The 23619-nt window shown below is 45.0% G+C and overlaps 1 protein-coding gene across 2 annotated transcripts in view; it reads right to left on the bottom strand.

Annotated features, from left to right (window-relative positions):
* Ptprg (protein tyrosine phosphatase receptor type G) overlaps nt 1-23619 on the bottom strand; it is a 708054-nt gene that overhangs the window by 90651 nt on the left and 593784 nt on the right. For both annotated transcript variants that reach the window (XM_048801208.1, XM_015494493.2), the window contains exons 9-12: nt 13919-14103; nt 10522-10630; nt 3561-3610; nt 1029-1809 (exon numbers count right to left, since the gene is read on the bottom strand). In XM_048801208.1, the coding sequence (XP_048657165.1) occupies nt 1029-1809; nt 3561-3610; nt 10522-10630; nt 13919-14103 (1125 nt within the window). The remainder of the gene's footprint in view (nt 1-1028; nt 1810-3560; nt 3611-10521; nt 10631-13918; nt 14104-23619) is intronic.

The raw sequence follows: 23619 nt of genomic DNA, 5'->3' as shown, positions 1-23619 counted from the left end.
TGGAAACTATCAGAATGGTTCATTAAGAGTTGAGCATACGATAAAGCAAAAAAGGAAAAAATTGTCACATCAAGCAGAGGCCAGACCAGCCACGCCCTGGTCTGGACACTGGGTAACTCACATAGACAATGACAGCTCTGGGATACAGGGCCACATTTTGTAGTACAAGACCATGGACTAATAAGGTTTCAGGAGTAGGTCCCTGTCCTCCTAATTCTCTTTGATTACATTGTGATTATTTTCTCTGTTATCATTTTATAATCAAAAACTTTAGTTAGGGGGCTGGGGTTGTGGCTCAGTGGTAGAACGCTTGCCTCCCACGTGAAAGGCACTGGGTTCCATCCTCAGCACCACATTAAAACAATATAAATAAATAAATAAATAAAATAAAGACATTGTGTCCAACTACAACTAAAAAAAAATACTAAAAACAAACAAACAACAACAAAAAAACCCTTTATAGTTAGGCAGTTTTCTGGCTTGCCACCTAATGACCTAAATGGATGGCCCTCTACTGTTCCTGCTACCCAGTTTCCTGACTTGTGCTCCAGGGAGCTGCTGCCAATCATCTGTCTTTTCCTTTATCCCAGGAGGCAGGCTCTGGGAGTCCTGGATGCAGAATCCAGCCAAGTGCCCCACACAACACTGACTGCCCATGTGCTAATTAAAGGGTTAAGGGATGAAATCTTCATGGGTAAACTTCTTAGGATTACTGTCTTTTTTATTCACTTTTCTCACTGCCTGGTTGAAGTCTTGGGAGGTACTCCAAGGCAAGGACATAAGTATCAAGAAGAGAATTATTTCAGCCAAGATCAGAGGCTAGGTTCTTTTATAGGAATAGAAGAGGGAGACACCTGCGGTCAGCACCGGCAAGGACACACACTCACTCCTCTTGCTTTAGGGGCACACACAGTACTGAGAGACTCTACTACTTTCTGAATTATCATCCTCCACCCCGGATTCTTATAAAAAGGGTTAGACTGGGTCCCAGCAGCACAAAACCTCAAAGGAGGACCCGCCCCACTTACCTGGGTTGACAGTGATAAATTTGCTATCCTCGGAAAATCGGTCCCCTCGGGACCCAGGCTTTTTAGATGGTACTTCGGGCCTCTTGGGATCGCTGTCTGCATAATGTTCCTCTGTAGCTGTGGGGGGCACTTGGGTGGGGGTGACCACGTCCGAGTCCAGGCCTGGGGCGGCATCCCCTGCCCGGCCTGGCTGTTCTGTAGGGGTGGCAGGATGGTCCTGCCTGCGCCCCGGTATAGTCTGATGCCCGCCCTCCTCCGTAGTCCTGTTAGGAGTCGAGGGGGTCGGGGTGGGCATGACCCGATTCTGCTCCTGGGTGGCACGGGTCACCCCGCTCTTCTCCTTCTTCTCCGAGTCCTTCTCTCCTTCCTCCTCATGCTCCCGTTCTCCATCCTCACTCTCGTTTTTCTCATCCTTCTCCCCATCTTCTGTGCCCTCGCTGTCTTTGGTGGGTGCCGAATCACCGTCGGGCCCTGGAGAAGCCAGGGCCTCCGTGGTCGCAAGCACTGGCCTCACCGCCTGCTTGCTGGCGGAGGCAGCGGTGGGGAGACGCGTGGGCCACACGGTGCTGGGGAAGGAGGAGATGCCCCCTCCCCCAAAACCCAGGCCTGCAAGGAGCGTGCTGGTGACCACTGAGGCCACGGTGGCTTGGCTTCCACTGGAGGAGGGGCCCATCCCGGTTGCCATGGAAACAAATGAGAAGGGGATGCCAGAGGACGTCCAGGTGGAAGATCCCGAGCTGATGGGGGCCATGTCAGCTGAAGAGGCAGGAGAGGCTGTGGGCTAAAAAGGTCACCGGGAGGTTGCAGAAGCAGCAGAGGAATGAAAAAGCAGACAGGTATCAGTAATTAGGACTGAGAATGAGACCCTGGTTTGCAAAACCTCATAGAGTTTGACTCATCCATCCATGTGGTCCCCCAATGGTTGGTGCAAATGTTGACCATGGGTGGCCAACTCTTATTTTAATGGTTTTATAAATAATTTGGATGCATTAAAACATTTAACTAGTGTAGCAAACACAATGTCACTGATGTTGCTCAGGATGAGGCTAGGTGGCACAAAAGTTAAGCGTGGCATTCAAGTTGGCTTAAAGACAGTGAAAAGCGACAACTTGGCAATATTAGATAGTCTACTATTCTCAAGGTGACAAAGGGCACGAGTTTCATGCTTTTATGTCAACCATTGGAAATTCTGGTGAACACGTAGCTCTTAGGTCTGGAAGGGCCCTAAGGAATCATGTCCAACTCCACCATCTTGCCCTGAGGGAATGGATGGAGAGAGAGGGGGAGTGGCCTGGCCAGGGGCACTCTGACACAGTCAGGAGCAGGAGTCACTTCCCACTGCCAGCTCTGGGAACTGGCTTACATTTCTATCTTTCTACACTTGAGCCCATGGACATGGTACCTTTCAGAATCTCTGGGCTGGACCATGGCAAAACCTATGCCCATGTAGATGACAACAACATTAACAACAATATCAAGAGTTGCACTCAACAAGTGCCAATTGTGTACCAAGGTTTTCCATGCTACCCTGGAGGCAGATTTGATCCTCACCCCATCTGATAGGTGAGGACAGTGTCCAGGAGCTTACCCCAGGTACAGAGCTAGGAAGATCAGAGGCATGGCTACCTACTGGCAAATCTCAGCTCATCCTGATCACTGTACTCTGAGGCTCAGTTTTGGAGTTTTATTCATATAAGGTATCTATGAAAATAATAAATTTTTCTGTTCCGAGATAGTTTAGTTCTCACAAGCTAGAATCCAAAATTCCATCCTATCATTTATACAATTCAAAACAATAACGGGAGCAACTCAGGTTTCTTGACTTCATCGTCAAGTGAAAACTTGGTACTTTAAGGAAGACCAGGTTAGCAAAGCTGAGTTCTGAAGTTCATTAATGAAGACAAAATACCACCTGAGACTTGACTTGATACAGAAGGTCAGGCTCCCTGGGCCCAAGTTGATGACCCCTTCCTTGTTTTCTGGTTGATGCTGGGCACATTACTTTAACTCAATGAACCTCATTTTCCTCATTTGTAAAATGGGGAGAATAGTAATGCAATTTTGTGGCTGTTTTGAGAAGTGAGTAAAATAACCTGTGCCTGAAATTCAGAAGTGCTTAGTGAGTTTCAGGCTATTATTGTTATAACCACCATCTTTATTAGTTGTAGCAGGAATGGGGAAACAGAGATATTAATTCAGGCTCCAGAAATCTGCAAATCTCTGTAACTTTGGGCAGGTGACAAAATCTTTAATTTTATTTTATGCCAGATGAAGGGCTCAGAACAGATTAACCCCCTTGTATCATCTGATCTCAGGGAACAAAAATAATTACAAAATTATACAATATAAACCTCTAACACTATTGCACAGCTCTTTTTCAAAACGTATCGAAGAGTGAATACTTTTTCTCTATTTTAACCTCTTCAGATTGTGCAATTCAACAATATCATACTGCCACCTTGTGGTAATACTCATAACTGCATGCAAATTAACAGCCACCCAGGACAAAACAACCACTATTTCTTTACTTACCACTCCTGTTTTCACAATCCTGGTTCCCTGGAATATTCGAGTGGTATTAGCTGAAAAATAAAGAAATGGCAATGTAAACCACAGACCATTTTCTTTGGGGGAGAGGAAGTTCCAACAAAACTTTTAATTGTGAACATAAATCTGAATCTGAATTTTTATACATACATATAAACATATTTATGACATGCTCACATGTCATAAAATATTCCTCTGCAGGTTTTGTCCAACCGTTTAAAAATGCAAAAAAAAAAAAAAAAATCACCACCACCACCACCAACAACCAAAAAACCCCAAATCCTTTCTTGCTTGCAAGTCATACAAAATCATGCAGAGATTTGGACTATGATCCACAGTTTGCTGTCCCCTGTCTTAAGGTGCTGATTAAAATTTAAAATTTTTTTGGTAGTTTTCTGTTTTAATATTGAGGCACAACTTCCATACAGTAAAGTACACAAGATTTAAATATACAATTCAGTTTTTTTTTACATATGTAAACACCTGTGTAACACCCATTTTAAGATACCAAAAAAAGACAGCAAAATTAATTTTTAAAACGTATTTATTTATGTATCCCAATATGTCCAAACTATTATCATTTGAACATGTAGTAAATGATGTTTTTAATCATAAAAAAAAAGATCTAGATATTCTCTGGTGCTTTGCTGCTGTAAAGGTTTGCTTGCACCCCCAACCCAGATAATATCCACTCAGCCCCAAAGTTAGCCCACATTCTACTCTGTCAGAATTTTGCCAATATTTGAACTGTATTTAAATGGAATTATATTATTCCATTGTTTTTCTCAATGATCTTTTTGGTCATCATTTCCTGTATCATCCATTGGGATTCTAATATGCCTCTCTTCAATTAATATTTTTATCATCTAAAAAATGAAGCAAAGCCTATTTTTTTGTCTTACCCCGCTTTTTCTGGGAGGAGGGGTTCTGGGGATTGAACCCAGTGGCACTCGACCACTGAGCCCCATCCCCAGCCCTATTTTGGATTTTATTTAGACACAGGGTCTCACTGAGTTGCCTAGGGTCTCACTAAGCTGCTGAGGCTGGCTTTGAACTCACGATCCTCCTGTCTCAGCCTCCTGAGCTGCTGGGATTGCAGGTGTGCACCACCACGCCAGGCATGTTACCCCTTTTGTATGTTATTATTCATTTAATTTCTCCTTGTGTTTTAAAATATTAAGACAGTGCCACTGTTTCACATGGTCAAACTAGCTGATATTCATCATTCATTATCCTTTCAGTGGTGCTCATTTCTTCCTGTAGTTTTCTTTTCCCATATGGTTATAATTAAACAATGTAACTTAATTTTTTAAATTATAGTAAGATACACAATATTAAATTTGCCACTTGATCCATTTTTTTGTGGGGATGTGGGTACCGGGGTTTGAACCCAGGGGTACTCGACCACTGAGCCACATCCCCAGCCTGATTTTGTATTTTATTTAGAGACAGGGTCTCGCTGAGTTGCTTAGCACCTTGCTAAATTGTTGAGGCTGGCTTTGAACTTGTTTGTGATCCTCCTGCCTCAGCCTCCCGAGTCACTGGGATTACAGGTGTGTGCACCACCGTGCCCAGCATGGTGATCCATTTTTAGGTCTATGGTTCAGTAGTGTTAAGAATGTTCATGTTATTGTGCAACCAACCACCACTACCATTTCTCTCTAGAACTTCTTCATCTTGGAAAACTGGAACTCTACATACCGAAACAACTGCTCATTTCCTCCTACCCTCAACCCTGGCAACCACCTCTCTACTTTCCATTCCTATAAACTGAACTTCTTTGGACATCTAATATAAATGTCACCCTGTGTATTGGTGGTTTTGTGACTGGCTTAGTCTGCTTAGCATAATCTCCTCAAGGACAGCCATATATACCACATTTTGTTTATCCATTCATCTGCTTCTACCTTTGTGCTATTATGAATAATGCTAAACAACAGAACTTAAAAACATCAAACTTTGTGGTTATTGCAAAAACCGAAAGGGCTGGAAGAAGTGAAAAATCTGCCACCTACATACACTGCACTGAAAAACTAGCCCCCAAATGCTAATTACCTAAATACCCTGTGCCTGCTACAGTTTTCACAACTACATCAAAAATGTCAAGTGACCTACGTATATTTTTGTTTGCCTTGTAAGCCTCTTTAAGAAATTGAGCCTATAATCCTAGCAGCTCAGGAAACTGAGGCAGGAGAATCACAAATTCAAAGCCAGCCTCAGCAACCTGTCTCTAAATAAAAAAAAGTCTGGGGATATGGCTCAGTATTTAAGTGCCTCTGGGTTCAATCCTTGGTATTAAAAAAAAAAAAAATCAAATCTTCTCCCAACATTGTAAAGGCTTCCACCTCAAAAACTCTCAGGTGAACATTGATCTGCAAAATTATGATCAATGTTGGCAATACTGGGTGACTTCCATACAGGGCAACACTTGCCTGGGGCCAAGGATCTGTCACCCCCTTTAGCTGGGTGCATGGTCTCACATTTCCCACGGAGAACCCTCCCTTCATTCACAACCTATCCCATGCCTGCCCCCACCCCAGGCACCTGAGCGTGCAACCCCTTGACCTAAAGATACGTTCATTTTGCATAGTTGGATACTGAAATATGTAAAGAGGCTCATGTGGGGAAGAGATGGATCTAGAAGGCAAAGCAACTGGGTAGATTCCAGGTCCAACAAAGCAGCCATGGAACAAATAGTGTGGGTCTCACGGGGACTACAAGTGGCCTCCCATGATCATGGAGTTGCCCAGGCATCCAGACCTCAACTGCTTGGACAGGTGAACACGCCTCCCTCCATTAACACAGGAAGGAAAGTTCTCAGGAGAGTGGCCTTACCTGCCCTTTAGAAAGGGCTCTAACGAAGGCCAACAAACTCAACAGTCACTCCATCTACGTGTCAGATTTTTGTTAGTCTTGCACAGTCTTTACTAGGGTCAGTGGTAGCTCTGGTGATCAGGAACTTTCTTTAAGAACTCTCAGATCAGGAGTCCTTAAACCTGGACCAGGGGCCTAATGGAATGCAGGGATGAGGTGTGGGGGGTGTGTGTGACATCTGTATTCTGGCTAAGCTCCCTGCAGTTGTGCACCTCCTGTCGTGAAGGAAGGATGCAGGCAACCGATCTCAGCTGCGTTCTCAGGATCCATATTGTTTTCACACTGCTTTGGCATTATAGTGGTTATTTGGGCATATCACTGATGTTCATCAATGCTCAGAAATAACAGCCACTCACAGGCCAGCTGTTTGTCATTTAAAACTTTACTACAGTTAGCGCATATACTGCTCAATCTCGGATTGGTTTAAAATATTTTGACAACTGTATTTAAACATAATTGGTTCCTCTGCTATGTATTCTACTCATTGATTTAAAACCATTCTGAGGGAGGATCTGTGAGCTTCTCCAGGCTGTCTCCTGGGGTCTGTGACTCAAAGCAAAAGCTCAGGAACCCCCACCCCCAGCCCTCTTCCTGTGACTGCTGAGATCTGGGAAATGGCTTGGAATACTTAGTCAGCTATTGTTTTATCCTTTCTTTGAACAGCTGGGCTACTGAGTCATAACTCTTTAGGGTGGTCCATGGCTGCACAACAATGATTGGGCTTTAGAATAAGAAAAGAAGTAGATGTGATGGCGCACACCTGTAATCCCAGTGGCTCAGGAGGCTGAGGCAGGAGGATCAGAAGTTCAAGGCCAGCCTCAGCAACTTAGTGAGGCCCTAAGCAACTCAGGCAGACTCTATCTCTAAATAAAATATTAAATGGGCTGGGGATGTGGCTTAGTGCTTAAGTATCCTTGGGTTCAATCCTCAGCACCGCGTAAAAATAGATAAATTAAACAAAGGTACTGTGTCCATCTACAACTAAAATATTTTTTAAAAAATAAAAAAGAAAGAATGATGTTGTCACTTCTTCTCNCCAAAAAAAAAAAAAAAAAAAAAAAGATAATAATAATAATAAGAAGAAGAAGAAGAGAGCAAACTCCACTTAGTAGCTAAATGATTTCCTCCTTGTGCATCCTGAACATTATTTCCCCATTTATAAAATATATAACCTTAGTGGCTGTCACCAAGTGAAGTTCAGATGAAGTAATTTAGGTAAAAATGCCTGGTAATGGTGAGCCACTTCAAAAATACCACTTGTTAGTATTATGGCTATTATATTTACCACAGTAAGGTAAATATACTGATTATCTTCTATACTTAAATATTGTAATAGTTACTACAATAAGGTAAAATATTCCATGTGACTTTCTCGAGTTCCCAAATCATATGCACATTTATTACTGTGAACAAAGCTGCTATAGAATTCTCTAACCTTTTTTTAAAATTTTTCTTTCCTTTTGAATCTTAAGTTCACATTGATGAATTTGGTACCCTGACCTCTCTTGCTCCTAACTGCCTACACCTGGCACAGCAGAAAAGCTAAGTAAGCTCACCCACATCAAGATCTAGGTTTTTACACTATGCACATGTGTTGTAGGAAAAAATGCTGAAGCTATCCTGGGCAGGTGTAAAGAAAGATCCCGCCCCTTGACGCACCTACAGGAGTAAGCACCAGGGCACACGGAGCAAACTCCTGTCCACCTCTGAGCAAAGATATTGGTGGACAAAGGAGACACCAGCCATTTTTAATAAGTCACTGTGGTCAGACATTTAAAACACTCTTTGCTTTGAGTTTACAGCTGACAGGGCCTTTTTGAATTGCATTATATTATAAACATTTAATTTTTCAAAGTCAGCGTGAAAGCCAGGCAGCTCAAGGGCTATTCATCAGAAGAGGCAGCTCTGTAGATCTAGAGTTCTTGGATGGAGCACAGGGGAGGCCTAATCATGATTGATATGTCTGAAGTTCCTAGGCCCTGCTGTAGCAAGCTCCCAGTCTGCCCTCCCTTCTCTCTCCCCTTGGCTCATGGTCTTAACACTGGGAAAGGGTTAATATATTCAGCGTATGGATAGACAGAGTGAGTGAGATTTACTTATGTAAAACCGCAATCATGCTAATTTTGACTAGTTTAAATAGAAAGGATGAGATCATTAGCAAAGAATAAATACTACATGCAAAATTTTTGAGCTAGAAAGAAGCCTTGAAAGAAATCTAGGCCAGAGGGCCTCTTGCCCTGAGTTCATCACTTTTTTTTTTTTTTTTTACATCAAACTAAAATACACATTGAGCATTGCTAATCTAAAAATCCAAAATCCTCCCCAAAATTCAAAGTCCAAAACTTTATAAGCACTGAGAAATGGTTTTAAATTCTGGATCATTTTGGATCTTGAGTTTGTGTTCCAAAATGATCCAGGATGCTCAGGATGTGTTCAGGATGCACAAGGAGAAAATCATTTAGCTACTAAGTAGGGATCTTTGACTTGTAAAGTCTATGCAAATACTCCAAAATCACCCCCAAAAACAAAACTTTGAAGTGTGAAACCCATCTGATCATTTCAGATAAGGGATACTCAACCTGTATTAAGGAGATGTCAACAGCACTGCCAGTAATTAACACTATGCTAGTTCTTTAATATGCCTCACCTGTCACTCTACAAGGACCCAGTGAGGTTGGTACTGTCAATACCACCACTGTTTGGATTGGCAGGCTATATGTAGCTCCAAGATAAGAGATATTCTCAAGAGTGGCACAGTAGCTAACTGGCAGCCAGGACTCACTGGAGACCCTCACTCCAGATCCCCGGCTCCAACCTAGCATTTGCCAGCCCTTAATGTGTGTGCCAGTCACTAGGGGCACCTTGTTAGAACTCAGATGCCTGTGACCACCTCCCTATGCTGATGCTGCTCATCTATGACCTATGATATGTTCTAGAGGATTTCTGCATTTTTCAGGGACTCAAAAAGGTTAAGAACCAGTATCCTGGGGTGCAGGTTTATCATTTGGAAATGGGAAAGTTGAGGCCCCTAAGAAGTAAAGATCCTGAGCAGGAAGGGCCTCAGACTGGCAGAGTCCCATCCAGTGCCCTGGTCCTTACTTGTACACTGCTCAGAGTGCCTATCAGAAAACCAAATCCACAACCTCTGGCCCATAGGGCTGCCTGTTTTGGGAACCAGTACCAAGATTAGGCTGGGGCAAGTAAGACAGAATGCATCCTATCTTTATTTTTAAATTTTTATTATTATATGTTTGGTGCTAGCAATTAAACCAAGGGCAAGGTAAGCATGTATTCTACCTACCACTGAGCTACAGTATCCCAAGCCCCTCATCTTCATTTAAAATTCTTTGTACTGATTTTGTTTTCTTAAAAAAAAAATATCCCATTGAATAGTTATGTATCTTGTTGGGCACGGTGGTGCATGCCAATCATCCCAGTGGCTCAGGAGGCTGAGGCAGGAGGATCTTGAGTTCAAAGTCAGCTTCAGCAAAAGTGTAGTGCTAAGCAACTCAGTGAGACCCTGTCTCTAAATAAAAAATACAAAAAAGCGCAAGGGCTTGTCTGTGGCTTGCAAGTGGGAAAGGTGAATCACATATTTGGGGCTCTAAGTTTTTTTTGTTTTTTTTTAAGTTTGGTGCTGGAGATGGAACCCAGGGCCTCATGCATGCTGGGCAAGTGCTCTTCCACCAAGCTGCATCCGAGCCCTGGCTGCAGTTCTTGAGGGAACAATAGACAGAATCATGTTGGAAATCCAAAGAGGACACCTGCCAACACACTCTGACATGGGGCTAGACAATGGGTAGTGGAAAAGCCCACATGCCTGGTTCCCCAAAGTTGGAAAATAACAATAAAATCAATAAGCCAAAAATTGCTTTGCTTTTCTTCCCCTCTTCTGACCTAGGGTATGTCCAACCTCAAAGACAGATACAAATTCCTGGGGTTTTCTAGGTGTGCTTTAAATGCCTACGTGGATCCTTAGACTGGGTTTGTGTTCTTGTGCCCAAACCCCTCCAGGAAAAGGACAAAGCATGAACAGAGGGTCAGGTGGGAGTGAGAAGGAAACCAGCCTTACCTTGGAAGAGCATCGTCTGGCTGAAGTCGCTGCGCATGTCATTCCGACACACGGCCTGGACTCGGAACAGGTAAAGGCTATCGGGTGAGACATGGCTAATGGTGGCTTTCTGCAGGGGAAGAAAGAGGAGGCAATGAGTTTCTTCTGAAAGCCAGGCACACTTTGTGCTCAAAAGTAAATCTGGATACCCTGGCAAATCCTGGCAGATGTGGTGTTCCCAACTGACCACAGCCTGCTTTGGCAGGAAAGATCACCTTGTAATGACCTTCCCCAGGAATCTGTTTTTAGCACTTAAGAAGAGAAGAAGTGACAACATCATTCTTTCTTTTTTATTTTTTAAAAAATATTTTAGTTGTAGATGGACACAGTACCTTTGTTTAATTTATCTATTTTTACGCGGTGCTGAGGATTGAACCCAGTGCCTTGGACCTGGAAGGCGAGAGCTCTCCTGCTGAGCTACAGCCCCAGCCTGACAGCATCATTCTTGACTTGGAGGACTTAGTCCTCTTTATTGTTTACAAGGTCTGAATTTCTGTCACAATACTGTACCATGTAAGCTATAATTACTGGTCCTAGATGGCCTCTAGAGTTATCAACCAAATAATCTCCAGAGCCATGCAGAGTGCAGAACATCAATAAGAAATTCTCTCTTCCTTTGCAGTTTGAAGGTCTTGTCGTATCCTGACTATGTATAACAGAGAGCACGAGGCAAGGAAGAACACTAGGCCACAGGTCATGAGACGTAAAGTCATCACACCACTCACTAGCTGTTACTCAATGACTTTCAGCCTCTGCTACCTTCAACTGTCAAGTGGGAAGAGGAACCCTCATGGGTTCTTCTGAGAACTGGGTAACACAGGTCAAGAAAACCTTGTTCATGGTGTACCACATTCAACAGCAGACAGAGCACCACTGGTCTAACACAGGAGGTGGATGGGTCCAACCTGCAGGCCAGATCCAGCCCCTCTTCTGTTTTTATAAATAAAGTTTTATTGGCACACAGCCATGACCCTATTATTTATATGTTGCTGATAGCTGCTTTCACCCTTTAAAGGCCCAGATGAATGGTTAGGAGAGACTGTATAACCTGTAAAGCCTAAAATATTCATCATCTGGCCCATTCTAGAAAAATGTTTGTGGGGCTGGGGATGTGGCTCAAGCGGTAGCGCGCTCGCCTGGCATGCGTGCGGCCCGGGTTCGATCCTCAGCACCACATACAAACAAAGATGTTGTGTCTGCCGAAAACTGAAAAATAAATATTGAAATTCTCTCTCTCTCTCTCTCTCTTTCTTTAAAAAAAATTGAAAAAAAAAAAATAGTAAAGTGTTAGTGAAGCGTGATCAAAATAATCACCAGGCAAATAAATCCAAGTCACCATTCCTAATGTGTCATTATAAGAGCCTTNAAAAAAAAAAAAAAAAAAAAAAAAAAAAAAAATCAATAAATAAAAAGGGCCGGAGATGTGACTCAGTGGTTAAGAGCCCTTGTAAATGAGAAAATGGAACCTACCTAAAAAGCAGGTAGTACTTGTTTCCCCAAGAAATAAACAGAAGCAAGCAATTTCCATACACTCCTCCCAGTGGATGAGATGTCACTGACCTGTATGTTCTGGGCAGAGAGCTGCCCCGTGAGCCTCCCCAACAAGGGCGCTTCCCTGGCACAGCCACTGCACACCTCTGATGGGTATGAACGTCACTGTGGCGATGGCTGCTGCTTTTGTCTAGAACACAGCTTCCTGATGTGAGCAGCAGGGCAGGGTCTTGTTATTTAACTAAGGCCTCATTTATCTCTTTTGGAAAAGGTGGTGTGACACACGTGGCTCCCAGGTTTGTGGACAGGATGTGACGGAGGGACCTTAGACTGAAGAATGCTATAATCGTTAGGTTCTGCTTTTAGGTTTCTGGAACCAGGGGTGGGAGCACAGCTTTCTGGCCACCAAGTCGGCTCTCTTGATGTACTGAGAAATTAAGAAAATTAATTTTGTGTGTCCCCAAAGAAAATAACCACCCCTAGAAATTCCTAGGGATCAAAACTGGCTGTCAAAGTGTGTTTCTCTCTCTCTGAACCTAATTTATGTCTCATTCCCTAATCTTCTGACCCATCTTCTGTTCAGAGCACAAAATCTTCACTCCATCTATGCAGGGATTTATTAGAATTCACCCCAAGCCAGTATCTGTTCATCTTTGCATGTTTAATTATTTGCCACTTAGAACAAGAAACCGGTTAAGCCAGCGCCTAGATAGTTTCTGCTGATTAATGCAAGCCAGCTTTACTTCAGAGAGGGGAAAATCCCTTACGGGCATCCAGTGGTGACAAGAGAAAGGTTAAAACATCGTAACCTTGGGTGCCTTTCAACAGATTCCTCTCTGATTTCAGGAGGGCTCGTCACTCCCTAATGTGACCCAGATAACAAAGTCCAGTGGGGAAATGGAAAATATAAATGGAAATGAAGTGAAAAATTCTCCATCGAAAGAAATAAGAAAAGTATTATTCTATAACTGATTGAATGGGCCCTGAGGACTCTGTATGGAGAGGGAGGAAAAAAAAAAAGGTGATAACAGTCATTAAGAATCCCACTAGGTGCCCCGCATTTTCATGCACATATACAATTACAGGTTTCATTATTCCAAAGGCTTCCTTTGATTAAGGATAAATGTAGCAAATGTGTCACTTTGAGTTTCTGTGCAAGTGAAGACTACTGCTTGTTGGAGGGTTTGCTTTGAGAAGGTAGCTTCTGCATACACCATTAAGGAGGGGCCTTGTTGGGTGCCCAGTGAGAGTGGAAATGGGGTGTGGGGTTGGGGAACTGGGGGTTGGAGGGGACTGAGCCCAGATTGCTCCCAGTGGGGTCAGATGGTCTGGGATCTGGGAGCTGCAGAACAGAAGCTGAAGTTCCATGGCCACAAGGATCCCGCAGGAAATGGGAGCATGCAAGATAGGACAAATGGGAATGGTGGGGACTGTGGACAGGGAGGTGGTGATGTGACAGCAGGAAGTTGAAGGAAAAAGGAGGCAGAGGTTGAGGTGGAGTAACTGTGATTATAAGAGTGAATACTTATGTAGCGCTTGCTGTATGCCAGAACCTGGGGGATCCTTAAATGCACCATTTAATTTGTACAGTAATCCTATTGGATGAAAAGGGACTATTAGAAGCTTTCTATTTGTTAATAATGGCAGCTAAAGTTATCAGTCTTGGAGGGCCACTGCAAAGAACAATTAACTAGCTCTTCCAGGTCAGAGTTCACAGATGCGAGGTCAGGATGGAGCCAGGCTCCTTCCACTGTCCACTCCTGTGACTAGTATGTGGGAGCATAGCCCACGGCAGTCCCTAAGCTCAGCAGGCCCCTCTGAAACTGCAAGGGCTGTAGCCCCTCGATCTGGAAACAGGGGTCCTTACCAAGTCTTTGTCACTGTCCTTTGTGAACGTCTTCTCTTTCTCGTCTTCGTTCTTGGTCCAGCTGTAGGAGATCATGTAGTTCATGATGGGTGGGTGGTAGATGGTCTCTGGCTGGCTCCAGGACACCTGGAGGGCCGTCTGGTTCAGAGGCTGCACCTTCATGTGGATGGGTGGGGAGCTGCAAACTGAAGACACAGATGGCCAGGCTCAGGGGGCTTCCGGCAGGGTATGCCATTCCACCGTGTGCCCCCAAAGATTCCAACCACAAAAAGTTGAACTGATAGCACGGCAAACACCCAGACTCCCTTTACCGAAATCCACCTACTACTAACAGATTTGGCCTCATCTGTTCTTCTCTTTCCACCTGCACGTACATACACACACATATACACATACACCTGCTTCTCAGCTAAGTCACTGAAAGCAAATTACAATCATTTTGACACTTCCACCCTAAATACTCTACGAAGTGTCATTTTGACACTTCCACCCTAATACTCCCACATCACCACAATACCACTGTCATACTTAAATCACATATTAGGATAAGCCCAACATAGTGGCTTATCTGTTATCACACCTGCTATCCCCGCAGCTCAGGAGGCTGAGGAAGAGGATCATAAGTTCAAAGCCAGCCTCAGCAACTTAGCAAGGCCATAAGTAACTTAGCAAGACCCTGTCTCTAAATTAAAATTTTTTAAAAAAAGGAGGAGGGGGATGTGCAGAGCTGGGGATGTTGCTCAGTGATTAAGCATTCCAGGGTTCAATCTTCCAAGAATAAACAAACAAATAAATAAATACATGGTTGGATGGATGGATGTAGCTCAGGGAGAGATCACTCCTGGGTTCCATCCCAATACTGAAAGAAAAGAAAAAAAAAAAGAAAAAACCCACATACTAACTCAGGAGTCCTATCTCGTACATAGTCCATATTCAAATTTCTCCCATTGTCTCAAAAATCTTTTCTTGCCACCCCCCTTATTCTCTTTTAACCCAGCATAGTCAAATGACCCTTTCTCATGATTGACTTCTTGTTGTTGCTCCTTCTTTTGTGGTGCTGAGGATTGAACCCAGGGCCTCACACAAGCGCTCTACCACTGAGCCACATCCCTGACCCTTGTAGTAAACTTTTTGAAGAAGCCAGGGCTTACAGAATGTCCCAACTACAACTGTAGGTGAGATTTTACTGTCAACAGATCAGAGTGTAAATAAATACAATTTAGCATGAGACCTTAAATAATTTTGAAGCAAAGGCACACACAAAAAGGGTGACTTTCTCTGGGGCAGCAGCAGTACCCTGCTTAACGATCCTGATGTGGGGTAGGAGGGCAGGCGAGGCTAATTCTTCCGTTTTTTCCTGGTGGCTGGGAGATTTTAAGAGACATGGTGAGATCTACATCTATGCACAAGCCTACGAAAGGGTTGAGCGCATCGAGTGAGCCTTTACATGTCTGGGGCAGGCTTTCTTCCTGTCCACACTTGACCTCATGAACCAGATGATTCTTTGCTTCACCTGCTAAAGGCCAGGAGCTCCCTCCCCTTCCCACTGTGACAACTAAAAGTATCTCCAGAGACAGATGAATATATCCCCGGCAAGGACCATCTGCCCCCAGGTCAGAACCAGTGATCTACAAGGGGAAACAGATCCAAGGACAAGATCATGGGGGCAGAGCCGATTCTGAGAGCCAGGACGGGATGGAGGCAGGGGAGCGATGGGTGTTTTCTAAGTATATCTGGGGAGCACTTGACTCGAACTGTGGGCCCAAGGAAATTAACTGGGAAATTGGGGAAGAAGGGAGAGCAGAGAAAGCGTCAACAGGTGGGAGCAAGGCAGAGAAGAAGAGCCAGCAAGGGGTCCGGCTCAGGTGGACAGCAGTCTTAGAGGCCAGACTCCAAATCTGATCTTTTTCCTATGAGACCTTGGAAGCCACTAAAAAGATCAGAACCCAAGAATGACAATCAGATTGTTGCTTGACAAAAAGTTCCACATGCTGGGTGAGTGAAGAAGTCCCAGAATGAAAGAGGGGCTGTTCATGGAGGAGTGGAAGGTTCTAGAGCTAACAGCTGGTAAAGCTATGAGACGTAGTGAGGGACCAGGTGAGCAGAAGGATGAGAAACGGAGGACAAACAGGCATGGGGTGCAGAAGGTGGGTAAGAAGGAGGTGAGCACTGGACACAGGTGGTGCATGTTGGTAATCCCAGCAGCTCTGGAGGCTGAGGCAGGAGGATCCTGAGTTCAAAGCCAGCCTCAGCAACTCAGTGAGACCCTTTCTCTAAATGAAATACAAAATAGGGCTGCAGATGTGGCTTGTGGTTAAGTGCCTCTGGGTTCAATCTCTGGTATTAAAAAAAAATTTTTTTTAAAGGTGAGCCTGCTGGAGTGGGGAAGGAGAACTCAGTTCTGACTGTGGGTGGAGCCAATAGCTAAGCAGACTACCACCAGCCAGGCCCTCCTATTCCCACTCAAGAGCCCCAAACCCAAGGCAGCTCTGGGGAGCAGGACTGTGTTCCAGCCAGAGAAGTGTGGGCCACCTTTCAGGGTGCTCTGCTGAAGAAAGGCAGGGATGGGCTTTGACAGAGGCATCCTTTCCCCCCTTCAACTGCAGAACCACACCAGGCCAGTAGCTTTGTGTGACTGAGACAGGAAGGAAGGGATAAATTAATGAGGCATCCCTACTGCCCGGCAGAACCCCAGGGAAGCATCACGCTGCCTGCAGTGCAAATGCCACCAGGACAGGGACATCAAACAAAGAATCTGAAGGGAAGCTTCTCAGATGCTCAGGTGAAGTGACAGAGCACCGACACTAGGTGGCGCCAAGCTACTGTTTTTTAAACACTTCATAGAGGCTGTTTCTCAAGAGCTCCTAGAGGTGGGGGGAAAGGACCAGAAAAGGTACACACCCGCCCCCACCCCTTTCCAAATACTACTAGTGAACCGGGGAGATTTATATATGGGGAACTTTCTGCATCTCAGAATGATGACCTCACTTCTATATCTTCCCTCACCTCCTTCGATGTTCTTAATTATTTTCCTTTTTCCAAAGCCACGCACTTCCCCACTCCAAGAGGTGAGCAGTAGGAAAACGACATCTCTCTCTAGCAGTTACATCACAACCACACAAATAATTGTTTCACCCACATTCGGATGCAGCCATCCTTCTTATTTATTTCTTGAAATGAAAATAACTGGGTTGCTCTGTGCAGATTAAGATGATTCATGTTAATTAAAAAAAAAAAAACACATGGAGTACAAAAAAGTAAGAAGAAAGTTTTAAAAATCAGCCCAAATCTCAATGCAACCTCAGATAACCCTGGAGAACATTCTGGGGATCAACATCCAGATAGAGCTCTATTGCTCATACATGTGGGGAAGTCCATAAATACCATTTGATGTAAATGGAAGCATGTGATTTGTAAGCAAATTTGCTGTTGCTGCATTTTGTCCAATAAGCCATGGGTATACTTCCTTGCAATACACAGGGCTTGGTTATCATCACTTTGAAGGAAAGGGAAGAATCCCACTGCCTCAACCTATGAGAAAATATTGAGCTCAGCTCTACAGGGAAGCAGGTGTGGCCATTCTCTAATGGGAATCACCTGCCAGGAAGGGAATTCTGTAATTAAGGTCTTGCAAAACCATGCTTGCTCCAGACAACACATCAGAAGAGTCTCAGGCCAGAGGGGACCACAGATTGTAGGCTAAGGAGCCCCTGCCCAGGATCTATGAGAAGCACTGCAGGAACAGAAGCTTCACTTTAGCTGTCTCCTTCTTCACCTTCCTGGAGAGGGAGAATGTTTATGGGCACATTGGGACACATTTGGAGGAATGAGAATGGCAATATATTTTTTTTTTACCCATGAAGAACCAAATAGTAAATATTTTCTGCTTTGGTTTCCAGATTTCAACTACCAACTCTGCCTTTGAAGCACAAAGCTGCAAAAGTACTAAGTAAAAATGAGCCAGTGTGACTATGCCCAAGAAAATTTTATTTATGGACACAAAATTTCAATTTCCTATGATTTTCATGTGAAACAAAATTTTTTGTGACTTTTTTTCCTACTGTCCAAAAATATAAAACCCATGTTTATCAAAAGATAGTGGCAGGTGAGACTTAGAAGATAATGGGAGAGGCTAAATTATTAACTGAAACAAGTTTATCAATTGCATGTTCTTTTTTTTTTTTTTNCCCTTATTCTCTTTTAACCCAGCATAGTCAAATGACCCTTTCTCATGATTGACTTCTTGTTGTTGCTCCTTCTTTTGTGGTGCTGAGGATTGAACCCAGGGGCCCTTAACCACTGAGCCACATCCCCAGCCAGTTTTTCTAAGCTGCTTAGGACCTCACTAAGTTGCTGAAACTGGTTTTGAACTTGTGATCCTCCTGCCTCAGCCTCCTGAGCAGCTGAGATTATAGGTGTGCACCACCGCATCCAGCTCAACTGCAACTATATTCTTGGCAGTGAACTCCACCCCTCAGTCCAGACTGACAAGCCAGCTCCTCCATGGAACTCAGATTCTTGATAGAATTTATAGCTACAGGGAATTCAATTACTGATTTTGTGGAATGAACTGGAGCAATCCCACACTGGAGTGGAAGTGCCCGAGGCTGGTTCCTTTTCTGCCTTGTTCGATACATATTTCTTGAATCTACAGCACAGGCCAGCACATAGTAGGCTCACTAGAACAAATCTGCTGAACGACGTGTTAGCTGTACATGCAATAAAAATCTTAGTTTAATACTGGCCAAATGAGATTGCTGTGATGTGTGCATGCACAAATATGAAACAACAAATCCATTATATATAACTATAATGCACTAGTAAAAAATGTGGCAAAAGAAATCTTAGTCCTTCCCCTAATGGGGAGGCCTCTGTGATCCCCCTTCCTGCTTCCATCCCCGCAGCTTTCCAGGTCATTTGTCACTTGCTGATCTCTGGTCAGCCCCACCCCAGCTTCAGGGACGATCTCAACGTCATGTGGCCCCTCTGCCCTGTTCACAGTGTCCAGTACACTGTGTCCTCACCATCTGTTCCTCTCACTGGGCTGGAAGCACCCTCCAGGGAAGGGACCAAGCTCTTGGTCGCTAGTGCCCTGGGAAGAGCTCACATTTCAGAAAAAGAGATATCACTCTTCAGTCAGCACCCGGATGAGATTCCCATCTCCAGGATTAGCGCCACACAATTCACTGCTGGGGGGTCACCTTCAGGAGCCTGTAGTTTGTGTGGAGATCATGCCCCCAGTCATTATTAACTCACACCTTCTGCAAAGGGATGTTTGCTAATTAGGAACTCCATTCAGTCTATGGAGGCAACAAAAATCCCAGAATGCTCAGCAGCTGAGGTCAGACTGCCAGGGGACCAGATATGCCCATCAAAGAAGGCAGAAAGAGGCAGCTTGCTTCCAAAGTCCTGTTTGCTTGCTCAGTAATGGAGACCCTTCCTTCCAACACAGCCTCCCTTGGAATTTCAAATATAAAGCAGAAAAAAGAAGCATGAGAGAGTTTTGCATTACGGGGGACTGAGCCCAGAGTTAATCCACTACTGAGCTACATCCTCAGACCTTTTTATTTTTAGATACGGTCTTACTAAGTTGCCCAGACTGGCCTCGAACTTGCAATCCTCCTCCTGCCTTAGCCTCCTGAATTGCTGGATTACAGCCGTGTTCCACTGCATGTGGTTGGCATGAGAGACTATGAATTGGCTTGGAAGAGCTGGTGTAAGACAGCCCCTTGTGTTCTCTAAAAAGTGGGTGAGTATATGAGGCACTGTCTTCCTCAAAGGGTCAGGGTGAGGATTACAAGAACTGTGGGTGGATAAACTGGAGGTTGTGGGCCTCAGGCATGTGTGGGGGGGGCGGGGTGGCAAGCTCCTGGGCCCACACAGTGTTTAAAAAACTGGTATATTTTATGTATACATCTGGTAATTTAAATTGAGTGTGCATCTACATGCAGCAGTGTTGAGCTGCAGCAGCGGAACAATCATCTCTTTGAGACTAAGGGTGTATCCTCCTGTTTGTCACAGTCCCCACTGTTCCCTATCGGCTCTCTCAGCCCATCTCACCTGCAGCTGCCTGGCACCCAGGGCCGGGTGGGTTTTCTGCTGGCCTAAATCATGCACAAAATTGAAGACTGTTAATTATGTAGAAGGTGTCACACCCAGTTCACTACACAGATATCCCCCATGAGGTGCCCCCGACACCTCCCTTCTCAAAGACCTGATTACAGTCTCACCAGGGTCTGATTGCTTTTCGCAGGCATCTGGGATGGCGCTAGCTGCCAGCTCTGAGGATTTCTGTCTGCACTCTGAACCACCTTTAATTATGATCCCAGGCTTCGTTAAACAATGGAGAGGCTTCTAGCAGAGCACCCAAGGTCCTCTGATTCTAAATCAATGTCAAGGATATTTTCTCAGCAGTTCCACAAGTAAATGCTAAGTCTCCCCCCAACACCCCACCCCAGGCTCTTCATGTGGGGCTTTAGATAAACTATGTGAAGCCCTGCGTCTGAAGGCCAGTGTCATCTCCAAGTGCCTTCAACTCTTTGGAGTGTAAGGCTCCTCCCGACCCCTCCCAGCATCTGGCCCCTCGAGCTTCACACCTGAAGCCTCAGGCCCACTAGGGACCAAAAGACAGAGAGCCAGGCTGCTTAAACAAAGTGGTTTGGACTTCATTTCCCATTTCACAATGCTGTCAACAACAAAAAAAATAAGAAGCCACTATGGCGAAGGGAGGTTGTGACACCAGCCACCACATAGGAATGGCCTCTGAGGAACAAGTTGGACCCAAGCTGGCAAGCACTGTGGGGGAGGGGCCTGCCTGGCTCAGGACAAGAGGGAGCAGGCACTGTCTCCTCCTCCAAGAGCAGAGGGGAACAGGGTGGGACAGAGCTGGGAGCCTTACTTCAGACTGTTTTGATGTCTGTCATTTCTGTGGCTCAGGAACCTGAGTCCTTCCTGGAAGCTTTGCAAAGAAATGGCCTCGGGGAAGGATTTCTCTTTTTGAAGGACTGTATCAAAGACATCTGGGCAAACACAAAGTCCCCAACAGTGGACCACTGCAGGACTTCAAATCAGGAAGCTCCACGCTCTGGGGTATCACCTCTTTCACTGTCCAAGAGCTCATGAAGGGCAAACTGCCCTGAGGAAGGTGCTGGAATCAGAAAGGAAGGAATCAAAGCAGAACCCCACCTTGGGTATTTTTTGGATGTACAACTTCCAGGCATGATTGAGTGACAGCTATCTAGCTCCCACGTGCACGCAGCGCGTCTGCCTGGCCTGGCTCTGAGCATGCATGTCAGGTCACCTACGTTGATAGGATCAGACTGGTGAGGATGGGGGAACACGAGGGTAGGAGAGTAATTCCATAAAGTGGGCCCACGGTGCTGAGCCCCACACACTTTCTTTTCCAAGAAGCAATTTGCCTGCAGTGCTGGCTGCCTGGCCTCAGAGGACAGGACATGTCACATTCCTCAGCAAGCTACCTGTTCACTGCAGGAGAAATGCAGGCCCATGGTAACGCTGATAAGAGACCCAAGTTACCCTGAAGGGAGAGGCTTCTGTGACCAGATCCCTAAACTCTGGAGATAAGGATGGTTCCTGCTAACCATAAAATCTGTAAGAATGTAGTTAAGAATCCAATTAGAACCGGTGAGCATGTGTGACCTAGAGTTGCCCTAACATCAGGGACTTGAAAGTCTGATACATTTTGCTGTCAGTCAAAAGTTAAGAGGTAGACCTGAGCGGGAATCTCTGGAAACTTCTGTGGGATTCCCCATAAAACTGGAGTGCAGGAGAGACACATCCTCCCTCTCTTCTCTGAGAGGACCCGCTCTTTCCCTTGAGAGTGTCCCTTTTCCCTTTTCTGAGCTCTTCAATAAACTCATTCCTGCTACTCTGAGTGACATGTCTGAAATCTTGACTTGATAGCAAGAATCGGGGTATGAAGAGGGGGGTCTTTGTGCTGCCTCAGTTTCTCGGAAGCCCCAACTTTGTAACACATGCCCACAGTAACCGACTCCAAAGGGTGGATTCAAGTATCTTCCCCAATAATGATGAAGACACTGGGGTCCAGAGAGACCAAGTCGCTGAGTGGGGCCAAGGACACAGAGTGGGAGGAGCATTCAGAACTGGAAGTGAGATAAAAGTGAATAAAGGCCGGTGTGGCCCTTGACCTCCTGCAGATGGCTGTCCAGCAGGAGAAAAGATACCAGTCATTTAATTTTAATCTCCTTTTTTTTGGCAGGGGGTGGGCATGGGTGTACCAGAGATTGAACTCAGGGGCAATGAACCACTGAGCCACATCCCCAGCCCTTTTTGGTACTTTATTTAGAGACAGGATCTCACTATGTTGCTTAGGGCCTCGCTAAGTTGCTGAGGCTGACTTTGAAACTCAAGATTCTCCTGCCTCAGCCTCCTGAGCTGCTGGGATGACAGGAGTGGCAGCGCTAAGATGATATTAAAACTGTAAAGAAGCAGCTGGGTCACTTAAAATAGAGCCCGAAAGCTGCCCTTAGCGATGCGAGACTGATATCCAAACACTATCCAAGGTCCAAGAGCCTATAAGCTGGCTAAGTGATCCCAACAGCCATGGCAAGAAATCAGCTAGTCCTCACACAGATGGGCTAAGCTAGTCTTTCATTTAAATAACTTATTTAAGATGATTATGATTGAATTGGTCAAGATGTCCTCATTTGTTTTCCATCTGGCCCTTAAAATAATTTCCTTCTTAGAAGTAGGCTTGGTACCTACTGTACTTGAAAGGAAAACCTGACCCTATACCATACATTCACCAGACTGGCTCTGGAGCTCTGATTCTTCCTAGCTACCTGCTGCTCTCAGCTTTAGCTGAGTGGGGTGAAGTGGTAGGATCATTTGGATTCCAACCTCACTGCAACCCCCTAACAGAACATTTGGATCCATCAACTTGTCATTTGGTAAGGATGGCCCTACATTGTATGGTTTATTTTTTTTTTTTTCCTGTATTCAGGTAACTGACCTTGGTCAAGGGGTCCCAAGAAGCAAACAGGAAGCCATTTGCATGGAGACTGGACTAGGAATGGGCAGCGCCCTCTAGTGTTCCTGGCTGGAAATCACCAGATTTTGATGCACAAGGAAGAGACATAGACACAGCTGTCCAGTGGCTGCCTCTAGCAAACAGGTCCATTAGCTGGAGGAGTTGGGCTTTGCAGCTGGCAGATGATAACCTGCCACTTTAAGTGGTCAGCACATTCCTCATTGAGAAGGCTTCTGTCTTCTGGGAATTGCAGAAACCACACGTGTCTGTGCACTTGATAATACCTGACAGCATTCAGTGTCATATACAGGCCGAGGCTTCTCTCTACAGGCACAGATTCAAAATGTGACAGCCAAGACATTCATTCCAGCTCAAGCCAGGGCTTTGGAACCATGAGACTGCCCAAGAGTAAAACACTGGGCCACTGCCTGTGCTAAGAGGAAAGGACCACTGGCCAGGTTCCCCTCTGCTAGGTGGTCACAGATGTTCCTTGATTCTCAGGGGCAGGCAGGTGAGACTATTTCTTATGCTACAAGAAAGCAAGGTTCTTTCGGTATTCTTGGAAAGTACCTGACCAAAAAACAACCTCAATCGCCTCAGCTTGAGAATAAAAACTGGGAAGAATAGGGAAGATAAATAGTCTTGTCTCCCGGCTTCGTTCCTCCTGTGGCTCTGAGGAGCGCCATGCAAA

Source organism: Marmota marmota, unplaced genomic scaffold (genome assembly GCF_001458135.2).
Source record: "Marmota marmota marmota unplaced genomic scaffold, marMar, whole genome shotgun sequence".
In the NCBI taxonomy this organism is placed as follows: Eukaryota; Metazoa; Chordata; class Mammalia; order Rodentia; family Sciuridae; genus Marmota; species Marmota marmota.
The sequence above is the reverse complement of the archived record's forward strand: the minus strand, read 5'-3'. Positions and strand labels throughout refer to the sequence as shown.